This window comes from Primulina eburnea, chromosome 4 (assembly GCF_022965805.1).
Source record: "Primulina eburnea isolate SZY01 chromosome 4, ASM2296580v1, whole genome shotgun sequence".
Taxonomy (NCBI): domain Eukaryota; kingdom Viridiplantae; phylum Streptophyta; class Magnoliopsida; order Lamiales; family Gesneriaceae; genus Primulina; species Primulina eburnea.
This window is the reverse complement of record NC_133104.1, coordinates 45,127,185-45,142,887: the sequence shown is the minus strand read 5'-3', so window position 1 is coordinate 45,142,887 and position 15,703 is coordinate 45,127,185. Positions and strand designations below refer to the sequence as shown.

The 15,703-nt window shown below is 36.7% G+C and overlaps 3 protein-coding genes across 13 annotated transcripts; 2 read left to right on the top strand and 1 right to left on the bottom strand.

Annotated features, from left to right (window-relative positions):
* The first annotated feature begins 637 nt into the window (after positions 1–637).
* LOC140829534 (mRNA export factor GLE1-like) lies at positions 638–5,774 on the top strand. Of its 3 annotated transcripts, none has more exons than XM_073192828.1 (15): positions 638–850; positions 1,045–1,212; positions 1,282–1,422; positions 1,715–1,829; positions 2,034–2,182; positions 2,685–2,856; positions 3,338–3,554; positions 3,640–3,752; positions 4,008–4,078; positions 4,209–4,290; positions 4,458–4,541; positions 4,768–4,851; positions 5,081–5,212; positions 5,312–5,434; positions 5,521–5,698. In XM_073192828.1, coding segments are annotated over exons 1-15 (1,701 nt in total). In that variant the 5' UTR covers positions 638–848; the 3' UTR covers positions 5,569–5,698. The 3 variants fall into 3 exon arrangements, with proteins under 3 accessions (XP_073048929.1, XP_073048927.1, XP_073048928.1); XM_073192826.1 differs by having other exon boundaries at positions 639–850; positions 5,514–5,774; XM_073192827.1 differs by lacking the exon at positions 4,768–4,851 and having other exon boundaries at positions 639–850; positions 5,514–5,774.
* A 1,423-nt stretch (positions 5,775–7,197) lies between these two features.
* On the bottom strand, positions 7,198–10,745 carry LOC140829532 (uncharacterized). 5 transcript variants are annotated; one of them, XM_073192824.1, is made up of 4 exons: positions 8,129–10,744; positions 7,847–8,018; positions 7,643–7,735; positions 7,198–7,512 (listed from the first exon to the last, which is right to left on the bottom strand). In XM_073192824.1, the coding sequence occupies exon 1, from the start codon at positions 10,401–10,403 to the stop codon at positions 8,856–8,858; it is 1,548 nt and encodes a 515-aa protein (XP_073048925.1). In that variant the 5' UTR covers positions 10,404–10,744; the 3' UTR covers positions 7,198–7,512; positions 7,643–7,735; positions 7,847–8,018; positions 8,129–8,855. The 5 variants fall into 5 exon arrangements, with proteins under 5 accessions (XP_073048925.1, XP_073048923.1, XP_073048926.1 ...); XM_073192822.1 differs by having other exon boundaries at positions 7,643–8,018; positions 8,129–8,288; positions 8,827–10,744; XM_073192825.1 differs by having other exon boundaries at positions 7,643–8,018; positions 8,827–10,745.
* A 498-nt stretch (positions 10,746–11,243) lies between these two features.
* On the top strand, positions 11,244–15,592 carry LOC140829531 (protein-tyrosine-phosphatase MKP1-like). 5 transcript variants are annotated; one of them, XM_073192819.1, is made up of 3 exons: positions 11,244–11,485; positions 11,844–14,405; positions 14,942–15,592. In XM_073192819.1, coding segments are annotated over exons 1-2 (2,274 nt in total). In that variant the 5' UTR covers positions 11,244–11,483; the 3' UTR covers positions 14,116–14,405; positions 14,942–15,592. The 5 variants fall into 5 exon arrangements, with proteins under 5 accessions (XP_073048920.1, XP_073048921.1, XP_073048918.1 ...); XM_073192820.1 differs by lacking the exon at positions 11,244–11,485 and having other exon boundaries at positions 11,514–13,647; positions 13,774–14,405; XM_073192817.1 differs by lacking the exon at positions 11,244–11,485 and having other exon boundaries at positions 11,516–14,405; positions 14,942–15,294; positions 15,430–15,592.
* The last annotated feature ends 111 nt before the right edge of the window (positions 15,593–15,703 follow it).

The window sequence follows — 15,703 nt, the reverse complement described above, 5'->3', positions numbered from 1 at the left end:
AAAGCTATTGAGATACATGACAATTATCCAACAACAAATGTCAATATCAGGAAACGGAGATCTCGGAAGATTATCAAGCAAACTAAACAAAGCAATGTACCGCCAAAGGTAGAAAAATCAAATGAATTAAGCATCAAAAGAAACATAAAGATCCATGAAGATGAAGATGAAATAGAGATTCCAGATGACGAACCAGTTGTCGCCTATAAAAAAAGAGCTAAGAAGATAAAAATCGATGGGTACAAAAAGATTTCAGGGAGTCTTCAAATCAAAGTCAAGAAAATATGATGATTTTATTTGTAACCAAATAATTATTTGTTAATCTATTAATAGTTATTCTTATTGCAAAAATAATTCGAACATATTTAAATAAGATTATCATGTACAAATTATTGCTATTTCTCTACGTGCAACGCACGTGCATTTATCTAGTTATTTAAAATATGTATCTTTTCATTGCATACTTTTATTATTTCTTTTATCGGATTTATTTTTAAATTTTTGTTCCTTCTAATTAGATAATTAAATATTTTATGAATAAAGGCAGTTTTCCAAAGCTATTTAAGAAAATCCTGTTTTGCCACATTGAAAAGCCGCATCTCTCTCTACCCCTCCCCCTTTCATCCTTGATTAATTTCTGCACTCTGCGTTTACATCTTCTTCGCTGCTCTCCAAGCATCTCCACCCCTTTCATCCTTAGTTAATTTCTGCACTCTGCTTCAGCCCTAATTATGTCTTCTTCGCTGCGCTCAAAGGTCGCCTCAGTGTTTCGTATTTGCCATATTTTAATCAATAATCACGTCATTATTTGAACCTTCCCAACGACGTTTTCCTTTTATTGTGAAAAAATGTAAGTTCTCTTTCCTTTAACTTATATCCAGTAGATTTTGTTGCTTTTTTGTAATCTAGCGACTCTTTTTTTTTAAATAATCTAAATCTGCATATGTGTGTGTCTTTATTGGAAAGAAGAAGAGAAGAGATAGATGCTAGCAATATAGTGCTTTTTTTTTGTTCTGACCAAAGTCTGATGAATGGAACATTCAGGGGAGTCATTAAATTGGAACTTCATTGTCCCCAAAATGTAAATGGAATGGCTGCCGATCCACAGCCTGATTGGAGTTTTGATGACTTACGATCAGAGCTTGATACAATTGAAAAGAAGCTCATCCCGAGTTTAGATTTTTCCGCACCTTTTGACAAGAAACGACCTAGGTAATTTTTTATTTTGCTCCATTATTTTATGTGTACTGGTCTTAACTTTACTTTACTTTGTTCATTCAGAAATCGTTGCGACACAAGGGGATTTGCGATGCATGTGTCAGATCATGAATTGGGTTGTTCTGATAGTGACGTTGAAGAGGAGGTTGTTAACTCATCCATGGTTTCAGGCAGAAAATTTTCTTTTGAAGAACTCGATATGAGGTTTGTGATTGACTACATGAAGGGAAGTGAAATAGTATAGTAGACTTAATGTCCGAAAGAGATATTCAACAATAAACATTAGCATTTTGGTTACTCCAGTGTATGAAATACAAATTTTTCTGGTAAAACCCCCAAGGACAAATTTTTTGTTTTTTTAATAATGATTTTGTATAGGCTTGTTGTATTAAATATTCATTATTTTCCCAGCCTGATTAACAAGTTGACTTTTTCCTTGGTTATTAGTGTGCACCAGGTTGTTGATCACTTTTTTTTTTCAATTTTTTTATTGCAGTGATGGTTATGATTATGAGTTACCTGTTTATGCTCAATGCCAATTGATGGATAAAGTGGGGTTAGCGGAAGGTGCACTCCATGAGCTAAGTTATGAATTTCAGCTTTATGTTTCGGTGAGTTGACGTACTTGATTTGTGTTAGATGATTTGGGAAAAGGATAATAATGAGGTTAATGATTCCAAACTGTCTTTTTTCCCATCTTTCTGATTAGTTTGATGGATTAGTGTGTGCTTGCTCTAATTTTTTCGTTCATTCTATTAACATCGTGGGACTAATTGTTGTTGTTGTTGACCTTTCTTACCATTTTCTTGACTCAGGAGGAAGTGAGAAATAAAATATTAACCTTAGAGACAAATTTGGTAAAGGAAAATGAGAAGTTTGCTTCTCAAATTGCTGAAATTGATAAGCATAGAAGGATACAACAAGAGAGGGAGCGAAAATTTGATTTGCAATATCACCGTACAATGTATGAACTTTTACACCGTGACCTTTTACACTGTGTACCTCGGATCTTAATTTTCGTTATGCTTCCTATTTTTAAATATAGAAGTGGGCTTGAGACTTTCTAGCACGGCATATTCTATGCATGCTATGAAGATATTCCTTCTTTTAGCAACTTCATTTGTAGTGTAGTTTTTCTCCCTTAGTAAATGGCGACCTTTTGTAACTGACTACCTTACAAAACTCATTGAATTTGTTACTGTTTTGAGATTATAAAGGTTCCAGTACACTTAAGACAACTGGAGGGTCCTTGAGGTGTATGGATATGGTTGGCATATGAATTCAATTTATTCAAAAATGGTTAACCTATCTGATCTCCATCCCAATTATGATGACCTTGATATGAATTTTCACGGTTATTTTGAAGTGTTTAGCTAGGTTTTTAAGGTTGTATTCCTATCATTTCTACTCCGATAATTTGAATTGGACGAGAATACTGCTCTTACGAATTTATTGAATTATGGCAGTGCAGAAGCACTTGATAATCACCTTACAGCTGTACAAAGAGATCATGAACACATATCACAACTAGAAGAGAAAAGAATAAGAGATGATGCAGCTCGTGAAGAGGCTAAAAGGAAAGAGAAGACTTTCATAGAAGAAAAATTATGTAAAGAAAAGATCAAAGCCGAAGAAGAGGTTCTTTCCGCACCTATATCATTTAAATATTTCTGTATATTTTTCCTTCTCGGCTTCTGCAGCAGCTAATTCGTTACCCTTGGGAAATTTGTTTTTTTTCCCATGGGAATGAGGCAGATGTAACAGTTATTCACATATGTGTAGTTTTTCTGTCCAAAGCTTCTTGTGTATAACGATAAAAATGAGAACGAACTTTTAGTCAATGAAAAATCTTCAGATATCACAGCTTGGTATTGTCGTCCATGTCTTATTATCATGTTGTGTATAAATCTGATCTGAAAGTTTCCAACTATTGAGAAATTGCTCAGAAAAGAATTGCTACTAAATTGCACACCAAATGATGGATGATGCATTTCATGCATTAGATTTACCAAGAAAATTAGATGTATCAAGGCTTATGTGAGTATGCATCCATCATCCACGATTTGTTTCGTAATTTAAATAACTGTTTTTTTTTCCTGGTACATTTGAATTAATGTAGGCTAGGCTACATGCTGAGAGAGCTGAAATAGATAAAGCGGCTGCGGAAGCTGAGAAGCAATCTGTAGAAGGAAAAAGACATGCTGAGAAGCAAGTTGCTGAATTAGCTGCTACCACAAATGCTGTTGAAACTTTAAGAAATGGTGTTCCCAGGATAGAAACTCTTGGGCAGGTCGTGCCTGCAGGATTTGACGATAAGAAACAGGTTTCATTATCAGGTATGTGGGACCGTTATGTTGATAAACAAGAATTTTGACTTTTTCGCCATTCTAATCTGAAGTTTCAACTGAGTCTATTTGGCAGGAAGAAGTATGACAAGAGCCTCAAAAAATGCTTTAGAATTGGAGAAAAAAAGACTACGTATTTATGAAAAGTTAACTATAGAAAACGAGGCTCTTAAAGCAAGTTCTGATCAGGTAAATCACTAAGGATGATTCGAATTTCAAATTACTAGATTTTACTGTACTATGCATTTAAATATCTTTACAGGTTTATAAAATCATTTGCCCAAAATAAGCAAGACACATAAGGTGGTCGCAACTTTGAATAGATCACCGCATGCTAGAGTAATGTGTTTGATGGTTCTTGTGATTCATTATCTCTCTACGATGTCCATGAGCACAATGTCGATGATATGCCATTTATGAACCACAATTGTCTGTCCTATCCAGGGTAATCGAAGAACTGGACAGAATTTCAATAGGCTGATTAAAACTATCTCTGCTACTGTAGAAAATGTCAGGTCAGTCGGATCTTATCATTCTTTCATTTTAACAAACCAGTAAGTCTTTTACTTTGTTGTTCATTAGTTTTTATTCTCCTCTGATAAAAAAATCTTATGTTATGTGCAAATTGCATTTTTTTTTCAACAGAACAAAAGCAGATGAATTGTTCAATTTAATCAGTAGTCCAGAATATCCCCAATCCATGAGTATCATGTCCTTTGCAGAAAAGGTATTGTTGTTGAGTATCACTTGAAGGAGTTACGGGTTTTCATTTCTTTGTTTGATTGCAGAACCAATTTGATATTTAATATATTATAGGCGGAGGAAACTTTCATCATCGTGTTCAGAGAATGTCTAATAAATATGTGCTTATTTAGGGAGTCATGATTTTTACAGGTGGTCTTCAACTGTGAAAATTCTCAAAAGAGCGACGGATTCATTTTTGCCTGTAGTCGTGTCATTGTGCTTGTCACCTCCAAGGTAAACTCTGCTGTGAAGAATTCCATACTACTTGTTATATAATTATTCTAAGTAGTTATCATGAAATCAATTGTTTGCTAAGAAGTCCTTTTATGTTCTCTTCTTTTGGGTAAGATAAGTCTTCTCCGTGTCTGGATTTGTATGCTTGTGTCCATTGAAGCAGCAATTTAGCATGTTGATCCTGGATAATGTGTAATTTGATAACATTTTATTTTATTGAATACAGATTCCACTGGCTTTGGACATTCTCCTGGCAGAGTTGAATAGAGTTTGCATGTACACTGTGCCCAAATATGTAGAATACTCTCCAGTAATAAATCTAACTCAATATTTTAAGAACTTGTCTTTTGTTTGTTTTCGATTTTTCCTTGTTATGGTTTGCTGATGCAAAAGTATGGGCAGTTTCATGTACTTTTTTTCTCTGCAAGAGTCACATGGCTTGATTGGACTCTTAAGTTCAGAAACATTCTTGTTCTCTTTTGGCTTTTTGACAGAGCTGCTGCTGTAAATTGATACCATATTTATGTTAACTTTTACAGGCATTGTTTCAAACCAGAGAAGCTTATTTCAAAGCTATTGGCTACAAGGAAATATATGGTAAGATCGAGAACACTGATAGTTATGTAGAGAGATTGAGTTCGATCATGAGACTCTATGGAGCTTTAGTGCAGGTTTGGTGCTCTGTTACTACTTGAGCTTTTAACCATAATTTCCCAATGCATTTTAATGGTACGAGACAAGATTGGGTTCTGATATTCTTGTTTTGGCAGACTGAAATTGGTGGCTTTCAGAATCTCCATGGTCTTAAAGAAGGTTGGGCATGGCTTGCACGGTTTCTAAATTCTCTCCCGGCTAATCTTTATACAGCAGTTGCACTACAACATTTTCTTGAAGTAAGCTGGCATTTGCCTTTTCACGTATATTTTTCAATATTTTATGCATAATGATATGAAGTCATTTAAGAACGTCCAGATGTCAGGATACGCTCTTTACCGAAGATACAGAAATCAGTTTGAGAAGTTGCTGAGGATCATTGCCCGCGACTTCCTCAAAGCACTAAAAGAGGATAATTCAGATTCAGTAAATGCAAAGCTGATCAAGGTGAAAACATCCATCATTAATTACGTAGAGTCAAGCCGGTTCAAGAAGGAACCAGAAGGATTACATCTGAGAGGCCACTTAGATTCGAATGATTTTTTTTGATGTTCAGCCATTATTTCGAAATCTATTGATGTCCAGATGTCAGGATACGCTCTTTACCGAAGATACAGAAATCAGTTTGAGAAGTTGCTGAGGATCATTGCCCGCGACTTCCTCAAAGCACTAAAAGAGGGTAATTCAGATTCAGTAAATGCAAAGCTGATCAAGGTGAAAACATCCATCATTAATTACAGAGTCAAGCCGGTTCAAGAAGGAACCAGAAGGATTGCAGCTGAGAGGCCACTTGGATTCGAATGATTTTTTTTTATGTTCAGCCATTATTTCGAAATCTATTGATGTGCAGTTCATCTGATCGATCATGTGTATCAATTAGTGTTACTCGGCAACTAGAACACAAAGGTTGAATGTTGGGAAATGTTACTCATCAATCATGGTTCCCAATTAGTATTGCTGGACTACTAGAATCCGAAGGCTTTCAGAAATGTTGCCTGATTTGGCTTCATCCTTTTGAACAATGGAGTTCCTCCCAAAGTTTTTAGAAATTCAAGAAACAAGTACACTTGAGAGTGTTGAAAACTCGACAACAAACAACTACTCGGATAGCTGTCCATATGTCCGACAAGTGTTAACCGTTGCCCTTGGCAGCTTCCTAGGATTATGGTCATAGCCTAAATTTTACTTGTATTTTTTTTTATCATCTATAATAGAAAAAAGAACGAACGACACAGCATTGCGTGTTATTCATAGAAGTGGCATACTAATTGACCATAGATCAATTCTCCTTTTGATTTGGGAGTGTTGATCACACCTCTAATACTGAATGAACATATTGTTCTTACCAAGTGACAACAATGTATTTTGATCGTAATCTTGTGGTCAAATAGTGTAACATGGTTTAAGCAATCACCTCCCGAATTGGTGTCACAACTATGCTCTAAAGATTATTTTTTTAACATTTAAATTAACTAAAAAGTTTTAATAGGAAATCATTTGATCTGTTTATGTAAATTGATGTTGTTTACCTATTCATAAATAAGAGTAGATAGCATTGTGGAAAATCGTGCCATAATTGAAAAGGACCAGTTGATTGATAAATAATTTTTTGACGATTTAAGAAGTGAGCTATACGATTACCCAAGGAAAAGTTGAAACGAGATTTTATATGTTTTTTTCCAAAAACAAAAATGTTATTAGAGATTTAACTTAGTCAAGTAATCATCCACTCCCGTTCATTATTTTAATAACAATATGTTATCAAAAATATTAATTTCAATAAATTTTCTCTTCCACGGGTTTCTCTGATTTCGTAACTCTGGACACTATATACGCATAGGGAAAAAATATAGGAAGAAGGTTTCAATAAGAATGGAAAAGGTAATTTCTTAAATCCAATACTCTAATAAAATATAATAATTTTAATTTTACAATATGTATGTGCGTGTGATTATTCTCACATATGTATGTTTCCCAAAATAATAGTGATTGATCACAAAAATGACATTCAAATAAATATTAGATTTAAAACTTACAGGTAGATGTACCACACAACCAATTACAGAATCAACGTATAAAAAATAATTTACAGAACTAAATTACGTGCAAGAAAAATAAAGAATTTGTTTTCCAAAAAAATGATAGGATCAAGATGAACTAACGCAACCTCTACGCTTGATTGCGATACGTGGATGATGATCCATGGAGGTTCCTTTCAGGAATATGGAAACTTTCACGCTTCATAAGGAGGCAAGCTAACGGCCAGATATCTGTAATACAGCAATTCTACTCGAGGAAAATATAAGCACCAGAGCATCTACACGCACGAAAGAGATCACATCAAATACCAGTCTACTAGAATTTCAAAAGCCAGAAAATCGATTCAGTTTATAAATAACTACTGAGCCGCAAATGAAATTGATTATGAAATGAAAAGTTTGATGCACCTGAGTCTGAATATAGAGAAGCAGTCTGCACCATCAGAAAAGTGTAGGAAAGTGCATCAACATTTAGTTTGAATAATCGAAGTGAATGTTCACCTGAAATTTAAGTAGCAAAAAGTAAATAATATCCCTTCCTGTTCTCTGTGTGCGTGCGCAGGGAAGTGAGTGGATCTCAATTTTTTTAAAAGCAACCATATTGTTTGATACTTGGAGAAGAGAACCGAGAAGAGCCTGAGACACTTTGCCTCCAGGGAAGGGGGCCAAAAGTCCTCCACATGCTTGATGGCAATACAACCTAGAGCCTTGTGTGAACAAATGGCAGCCACCTCTTTGCACCCAAAATTTCCCATTGCACCAGGGTAAGACTTAAGCTTCATTCCTGCATCCATCATTAGTAAAAGAAGTATTAATCTTGAAACCGTAAAAATTTTCACCAAATGCTCCGTGATAGAGAGCAAAATTTGGAAAACTTCATAAAAATATCTATACAAGCAAATTGAGATTTTCTTCTGGCCCTTCAGCCTGATTTGGATCTGACCAAAAGAGTTGGAACAAGCTGTCCTGTCACTCCACTCAAGAAAGCAATTTTTCTCTCACAAACTCAACAGTTTAGCTTATCTACAGCATCTTTCATCTCAGTTCGGTGAATCTGCATGAGAGAATCCGACTGGAAACGCAAACGTGGTACATGCGTCACAGTCATCAATGTCTTTCAACCAAATAAAAGAAATAAAAATTCCAAGATTTTAAGAGACAAGAAAAAAGAAGCAAGCTCACGAACCAGCTAGCTCAATTTTCAACAGTCAGCCAGAAAGAAGAACCATCATAATTCTATGGACCACATAAGGTAAAACCAAATGAGAGCACACACACATATATATAGGGCGGAGCAGTGATTCAACCATATTGCCTAAAAATTGTTTCATCAAAGGCTGCCTACCAAACATCACAATGGCCAATCACATTTGGCAAACTTAACATTCAAAATCTAGAATGAAATAGATTTTTTTTCCTCAACTTACAGAAAATGCAGCTGTTCAAATAGACTCCCTTCTAAAAAATTTATAACTTCAAACTTGAAATGACAAATAAACACATCGTGCAAAAAACAACTTAAAGACACAGCACAGTCAAAAAATAAGCGTAATGAAATATTACATATCACCAACAAAAAGAAAAAGGGATACCACATGATAGATACCACCGATTAGTTTCCTCAGGACACTTCTTTTGATCTGATTGCCTTGATAAGAGCCTCCGACAAATCTCTGTCAAGCGTAAATCCTTTCTCCATCATTTGATCCCAGATTCCACATGCCAAGGAAAGCTTATTTTCCTTTAAGAGACCCCCAATAATCAATTTAAAAGTCACGTCATCTGGATAAACACCTATAGTTTGCATCTCTTCATATAGATTCAAGGCTTCACTAACTTTAAAAGAATTACAATATCCATTGATGAGAGCATTATAGGACACAACATCAGGGTAAACTCCCTGTTCTAGCATATCATGGAAAGTACTGTTAGCCATTCCTATTCTACCTGTCTTACATAGATGGTCAATAATAATGGTATATAATGCACGACTTGGAATTAGACCCATCTTTGTCATCTGCTCAACAAGGTCCCTGGCTGCACTTGAGTTGCCTTCTTTCAGAAAGGCATCTATGAGAATACTAAATGTATCCACATCTGGAAAGATTCCCTTCCTCCCCATCTCCCACAAGAGTTTATAAGCTCTGCTGGTACGACCAACTTTGCAAAGTGCGTGTATCACTGTGTTGTAAGATACAACATCTACAACTCCTTTGCCCTCCATCTTATTTACTATCAACATGTATGCCTTATCTATCATACTGGCTTTGCAGAGACCTTTTAGGAGCGCATTGTAGCTGTAACTGTCAGGTTTCATCCCGCCCTTCTCCATCTTCTCCATTAATTTTTCTGCCGCGTCTAACATTAAGTGACCACAACAATAATTTAACAACACATTATGAGTGATTAAATCAGGCTCACACCCATTCCTCTTCATATAAGTCTTAATAGCAAGCGCCTTGTCAATCCTACCAACCTGACAAAACCCGTGTATAAGCACATTATAGATTACCGTCTCAAACGTAAGTTTTCCCCTCATATTCCCCACTGTGAGTTCATAAGCCAAATCAACCTGTCCACTCTCACTTAATCCCAGCACAAGTGCCCTGCATGCCTTGTTATCCGGTTCCAGCCCTTTCTTGATCATCATTTTCCACATTTCTGCGGCCTCCTCGTATCGTTTGACTCTACACAATCCACTAATTATAATAGTATAGCTTACTTTATCAGGTTCTCGCCCCTTCTCTCCCATTATTCTCAACACCTTCAAAGCATCATCCACTATATTCTCACTACACAAAAGATTCAAATAAATGTTATAAGCCCAAATATCAGCAACGATACCAATGGTATCCATATCATGAAAAAGCCTGTAAATAAGCTCAAAGTTCTTAACTTCACACAAGCCGGAAATAAATCTGGAGTAAGTAAAGGAATTCAAAGAGAACCCTTTCGGATTCATGGAGTTATAATAATATTCAGCCAATTCGAAACGCTGGTTTTTCACCAAAACTCCGAGAAATCGATTGTAATCCATCGAAAAAATTCTGCAATCCGAGGAGGACATTTCGTCGAACACCTGAACTGCCTGATCAATTAGTCCGGATTTGACGAAGATAGAAATGCAAGAACGGTATATATGGCGTTGTGCGCCAAGAGTTCTATACATTTATCAACGTGGGTTTCTCAGAAACTTAGGCATTTGAGCTCCGCTGGAGAAACGGGAGTTGAAAAATATCCTTACTACTTGGTGCTCAATTTCACTACAATAAAAGAACACTTATGCGCAGGTGCTACGTCCGCCGGGATCGGCATTTGAGTTTTTGCTCTACCTCTTTGCGGCGGAGAACGAAAGAGAAGGCGGGGACTCGGGGGCCCAAAATCCAAGTCCGAGCTCTGGATTTGAAAAATAAAGAGAATGGGCCGGGCCTTGTTAATGACTTTTGAGTGAATCTCGATTTTGGGCCTACCATTTTGAAAGTTGAACCCAAGATACTTAATGTAAAATTTCATGTTGGAGTTGCAAACTGATTAATTCATTGATTTATCTAAATAGTCCCTATTCGAATTTCGAGTTATCTTAATTATTATATATATATATATATATATATATATATATATATATATATATATATTAAGAGCATGGATGACTGACGATGTCTGTGAAAGGTGTTTAATTTAAGAGTAAGTATCATGTGAGATCGTCTCACGAATCATAATCTGTGAGACGGGTCAACCCTACACATATTCACAATAAAAAGTAATACTTTTAGCATAAAAAGTAATACTTTTATATGGGTGAGATCCGTCTCACAGATACAATCCGTGAGACCGTCTCACACAAATTTTTGCGTAAATTTGATTATGAAATGAAATAGTTGTAAGCCTCGATCACAAAAATATTTAAATAAAGTATCTGACATTATCTATATATTTTTGATTTTTCATGAGACTAATAAAAAGTAGGTGTAGAGCAAAATCCGGCATGGCAAGTTTGACTACTTCCTTCATTAATGGATATATTTTAATATCGCCAAGAAGCGGCCATCTCACTTTCTGTTTGGCGGCTCTTCTCCATCTTCGATCCTTACACAAGAAAACACTCTTTCTTCTTCTTCTTCTTCTTCTTCTTCTTTAAAAAAATTATATATTATTAATTTTTATTTTTGTTGGTAACCATCATACCACCATGGGATGCTGATCAAACGTCTGCTGTTTGTGCCCAACAATCTGTAAGGACGTTCAGTTCATGTAAGTGTTTGTGCTCTCCTTTTCCTTGAATAATTGATTTAGTTATTTTATTTTTGGGCTTTTATGGATATTATGTTGAATTGAATTTGAATTTTACTTCGTTACTAATTTTTGTGTTTTTCTCTTGATAGCGATGTTTAATGGGTTTTACTGGGTCGTGTGAAAATGAAGAAACTTTGGGTTCAATATGACAGATATTTTCTCGGGCTTCTAGGGAAATTTCACTAGTTATTTGTCAAATTTTTCGATTGATTTATATTTTCGGTTTTCTTTTTCAATCTTGACACTAGATTTTATTTTTTACAAAATTTGCTTAAATTAGATTACAGGGTGTCACCTTGTGTTTTGAAATGATAAGGGAAGAAGAGAAGGAGCAATCACCAGGTGGAAGTTGGAAGACATACTCAAGGTCGGTTTCATGGACTGGACATCCACCAAGAAATTCTAATTCTAAACCACAATGGAACAGCAAAGCACGAGCTTGTTTGCCGCCACTTCAGCCTCTCTCTATCATTAGACCGAGTTTTGAGGAGTGGCCAAAAGCTGGGTCGGATGATCTTGGTATATGGCCAAATCCTCCAACTCCCGGTGCAAGGCCTGGGTTCGCAACTCCCTGTGAAAATTCAGCCTTAGATAAACCTCCTCGAGAATTTGACTTTAGAAAAGACAAGCTTGCCTTTTTTGAGAAGGAATGCTCAAGGATTTTAGATCATATATATTTGGGTAGTGATGCCGTTGCAAAGAATCGCGAAATCCTCCACCAGAATGGAATCACTCATGTGCTGAACTGTGTGGGGTTTGTTTGCCCAGAATATTTTAAGAAGGAACTTGTGTACAAAACACTTTGGCTGCATGACTGCCCGTCTGAGGATATAACTAGTATTCTCTATGATGTGTTTGATTATTTTGAAGATGTTCGGGAACAAGGCAAGCGTGTTCTTGTACACTGCTGTCAAGGTGTGTCTCGATCAAACTCGTTGGTCATTGCATATCTTATGTGGAAAGAGGGGATGAGCTTTGATGATGCATTTCAGCATGTCAAGGCAGCCAGAGGAGTGACTAATCCAAATGTGGGATTTGCTTGCCAACTGTTGCAGTGCCAAAAAAGAGTGCATGCTCTCCCTGCAAGCCCTACTTCTGTTCTTAGGATGTACCGTATGGCACCTCACTCGCCATATGATCCCCTGCATCTTGTACCAAAACTGTTGTGTGAACCCATTGAGCAAAAACTCGACTCTCGAGGAGCTTTCATTATTCACATTCCTTGTGCTTTATATGTATGGACCGGGCAGCATTGCACCCCTGTGATGTCAGATAATGCCATGGCAGCTGCCTCTCAAGTAATTCGTTATGAAAAGGCTCAGGGTCCAGTTATTACTCTTAAAGAAGGTGAAGAGACATTTGAATTTTGGGATGCTCTCCGCTACTGCCGTGTAAAATCCGAGAAAGAAAGTATGCCTGTGGAGTTTGATGTGGTGCCCGCTACAGCTCATCCATCTGTTGGTGAAAGGAAACTCCTAGAGTACGATTTAGATTTCGAAATATTTCACAGAGCACTTTCTGGTGGGGTCTTACCACCATGTCCGTTACTGGAAGCAGGATCTGTGACGCATCTTCCTGCTAGAGAGAATGGTTGGAACAGATTGAGGAGAAAGTTTGCCAGTGGTGTTGTGAAAGAATTTATTACCTCGTCTAAAATCAACTCTAGTGGCTTTCCAGAGCATGATTTAGATTTTGAATTATCTCACGGAGCAATTCCTGGGGAGGTTGCACCATCATATCCATTAATGGAATCAGGATCTGAAACATGTCTTCCAGCAAGAGAGAATGGTTGGAACAGATTGAGGAGAAAATTTGCCGGTGGTATTTTGAAAGAACATATCACCTCTTCTAAATTCAACCCTAGTGCCTCCCAAGTAAGTAATGGACCCTATTCAATTGATATATGTGAAGAAGTTGAAGATTTTGTATCGGCTTCTGATGTTTCAGTGTCTTCCAATAGTCGGTGTGATTCACCTTTTTCATTTGTTTCGTTTGTAACCAGCAGCCCTGGTTTGTCCAAAAGTAACTTAAGAGAAGTGGAATTTGCAGCTCCTCTTTCTGAGATTGCATTGTCTCGATCACCATCATTCAATCTGGTGGATTCTTTTTCGTCTTTTCTGGTTAGTAAATCAAAGTCCTGTTCACCATCACCGGCACTTTCACCAGCTACCTCTGATTATTCAAGTTCATTTACCTTCTCCCCATCATCATCCAACTGGTCTGACTTAACGTTTGTATCGGCTCAGCCATCTCCTAATGGACTCGAATCCAGAGATGCTGATCCTGGTAAGCGTGGTCCTGTGGAGGAAACTGTTTCTGTAGGTCAAGAAGTACCCGGTCAATGTTCATCCTGTGGAGAGACTTTGCCCTCCCTTTCAGAGCATATGGGCAGCCATTTTCCTTCTAGGATGATCCTGCACTCCACTGCAGAGGTGTCTCGTAATACAGAAAACTTGACAAGCTACATGGGAAACAATGTATTGAAAGATGTTGGATGCAACAGCTTTAATAGTGATGTTCCTTCCGAGAGGGAGGGGAAAAAGCCAATTTCAGATGCAAATGGTTATGTTCCTAATGATGAGTTTTAATCGGTTTGCAAGATGAAAAATACGATTTACTTCAAATGATTCAACTGCTCAGAAGCAAGTGACCTAGTCTTTACCTGTAAGCTTTGTACAAAAATGAACTTGCATTTTGGCAACTTGGATGCCTCAGCGAGCTTTGGGTACAAAGTAGTAGTTGTTTTATATGTGCGTTTAGCATGTCCAAAATCATGATCAGTGAGTAATAAAGGAGTGAATGTGAAGATGGTCATACCATTTGGAAGCAGTTGTCCAGAATCTTAAGAGGAAAGTTTCATCACAGATTCTCAGATAAGGTACTTGATCCTTTTAATTGCATCAATATTATACCATTTCGTGCATGGTTTCACTGCTAAACATTCTGTTATCTCATGTTAGCGTTTTGAATGTGTGTTCTTGAACAATAGAGACAACTTTAATGTCCTCTTTAGGATTTACTTTTATGGTTAAAAAAGGAAGCTAAATTTGGAACATTTTGAAAGATTAAAGACGTCTAAATTTGTGCATGATGCTGAGAGCCATACGTAAGAGTCCTGTGTTTTAAAACAAGAATCTGAATGCTCATTCCGTGGGTTCACTCATTAGAGATTTATGTGAAAAAATCATCCGTATTTTATCTCGTTCATCGCAAATAGTAGTGACTAGTGATGCATGTGTACATATAGGCTATTTATGCATCGATCTATGCTCAAGAATAACTTGATTATTACCTTGAAGAAATGGTACCTGGTCTTGTGAAATTTACTGACTGGTTGACAAGACGAGTTTGTGAATGATTTGTTTTAGCTATATAATTGAGGACCTTTGTAATGAGACACGATCTGCACCACAGGACCTTTTGAATGAGAAACAATTGGAAGGTGAGGAATCAACTCTTGCTCATCTGCGTCTTGTTAGACAACGAATAATATAATGGTTTCTGGTCGGATATGAGAATGAGAGACGGAGCAAGGATCTTTGATTTTTTATTCTGGGTTGCAGCAGCTCTTATCAGATTCGTTGGCATCCGGAAGCGGGACGAGTTCCTCGTTCTGATTGTGAGATGTCAGGGGAATATCCCGTGCAAGACTCTGTACAAACAGGAAATAACTTTCCGTAATTTGAAAGTAGCTATTACAAGCAAAAAAGAATTGTGCTAGTGTAACGCAGTGCTAACGATTATTAATTAGATGTGTGTGTGTGTGTGTGTGTGTGAGTGTGTTTTTTTTAAAAGAAAATATATTACCTTGGGAACTTAATGTTTTTTTTTTATTAACCCTTCAGGTCCATTGTTCAGTTGCGTGATAGTCATGTATAGTGGCCAACGAATCAAGTTGATAGGTTGAATTTAAATTTTTGGTTCAAGTTCGATTTTAATGAGGGCTCGAGTTCGAGAGTGTTCTACAAACTTTGTCCACTTTCTGTACTGAACCATGACAATTTCAGCTCGACTGCTTTTCCAGTTACTCGCATGTTTCTCAAGTTATGCATATTTTGAATTGAATCTGATGCCAAATTATTTTGTTTAATAATATGGGATGGTCATCTAATACTTATATAAATATAATAAAAATCACTACTTAGAATCATAAAGCGAATATTAGGTTAACAAAAT

Coding starts and splice junctions, on each gene's coding strand:
- LOC140829532 (XM_073192825.1), bottom strand. CDS start 10,403: ATGTATAGAACTCTTGGCGCACAACGCCATATATACCGTTCTTGCATT.
- LOC140829531 (XM_073192817.1), top strand. CDS start 11,836: ATGATAAGGGAAGAAGAGAAGGAGCAATCACCAGGTGGAAGTTGGAAG.
- LOC140829534 (XM_073192826.1), top strand. Junction 1,423..1,714: donor TTTGAAGAACTCGATATGAG/GTTTGTGATTGA, acceptor TTTTTATTGCAG/TGATGGTTATGATTATGAGT. Junction 5,435..5,513: donor CACTACAACATTTTCTTGAA/GTAAGCTGGCAT, acceptor AAGAACGTCCAG/ATGTCAGGATACGCTCTTTA.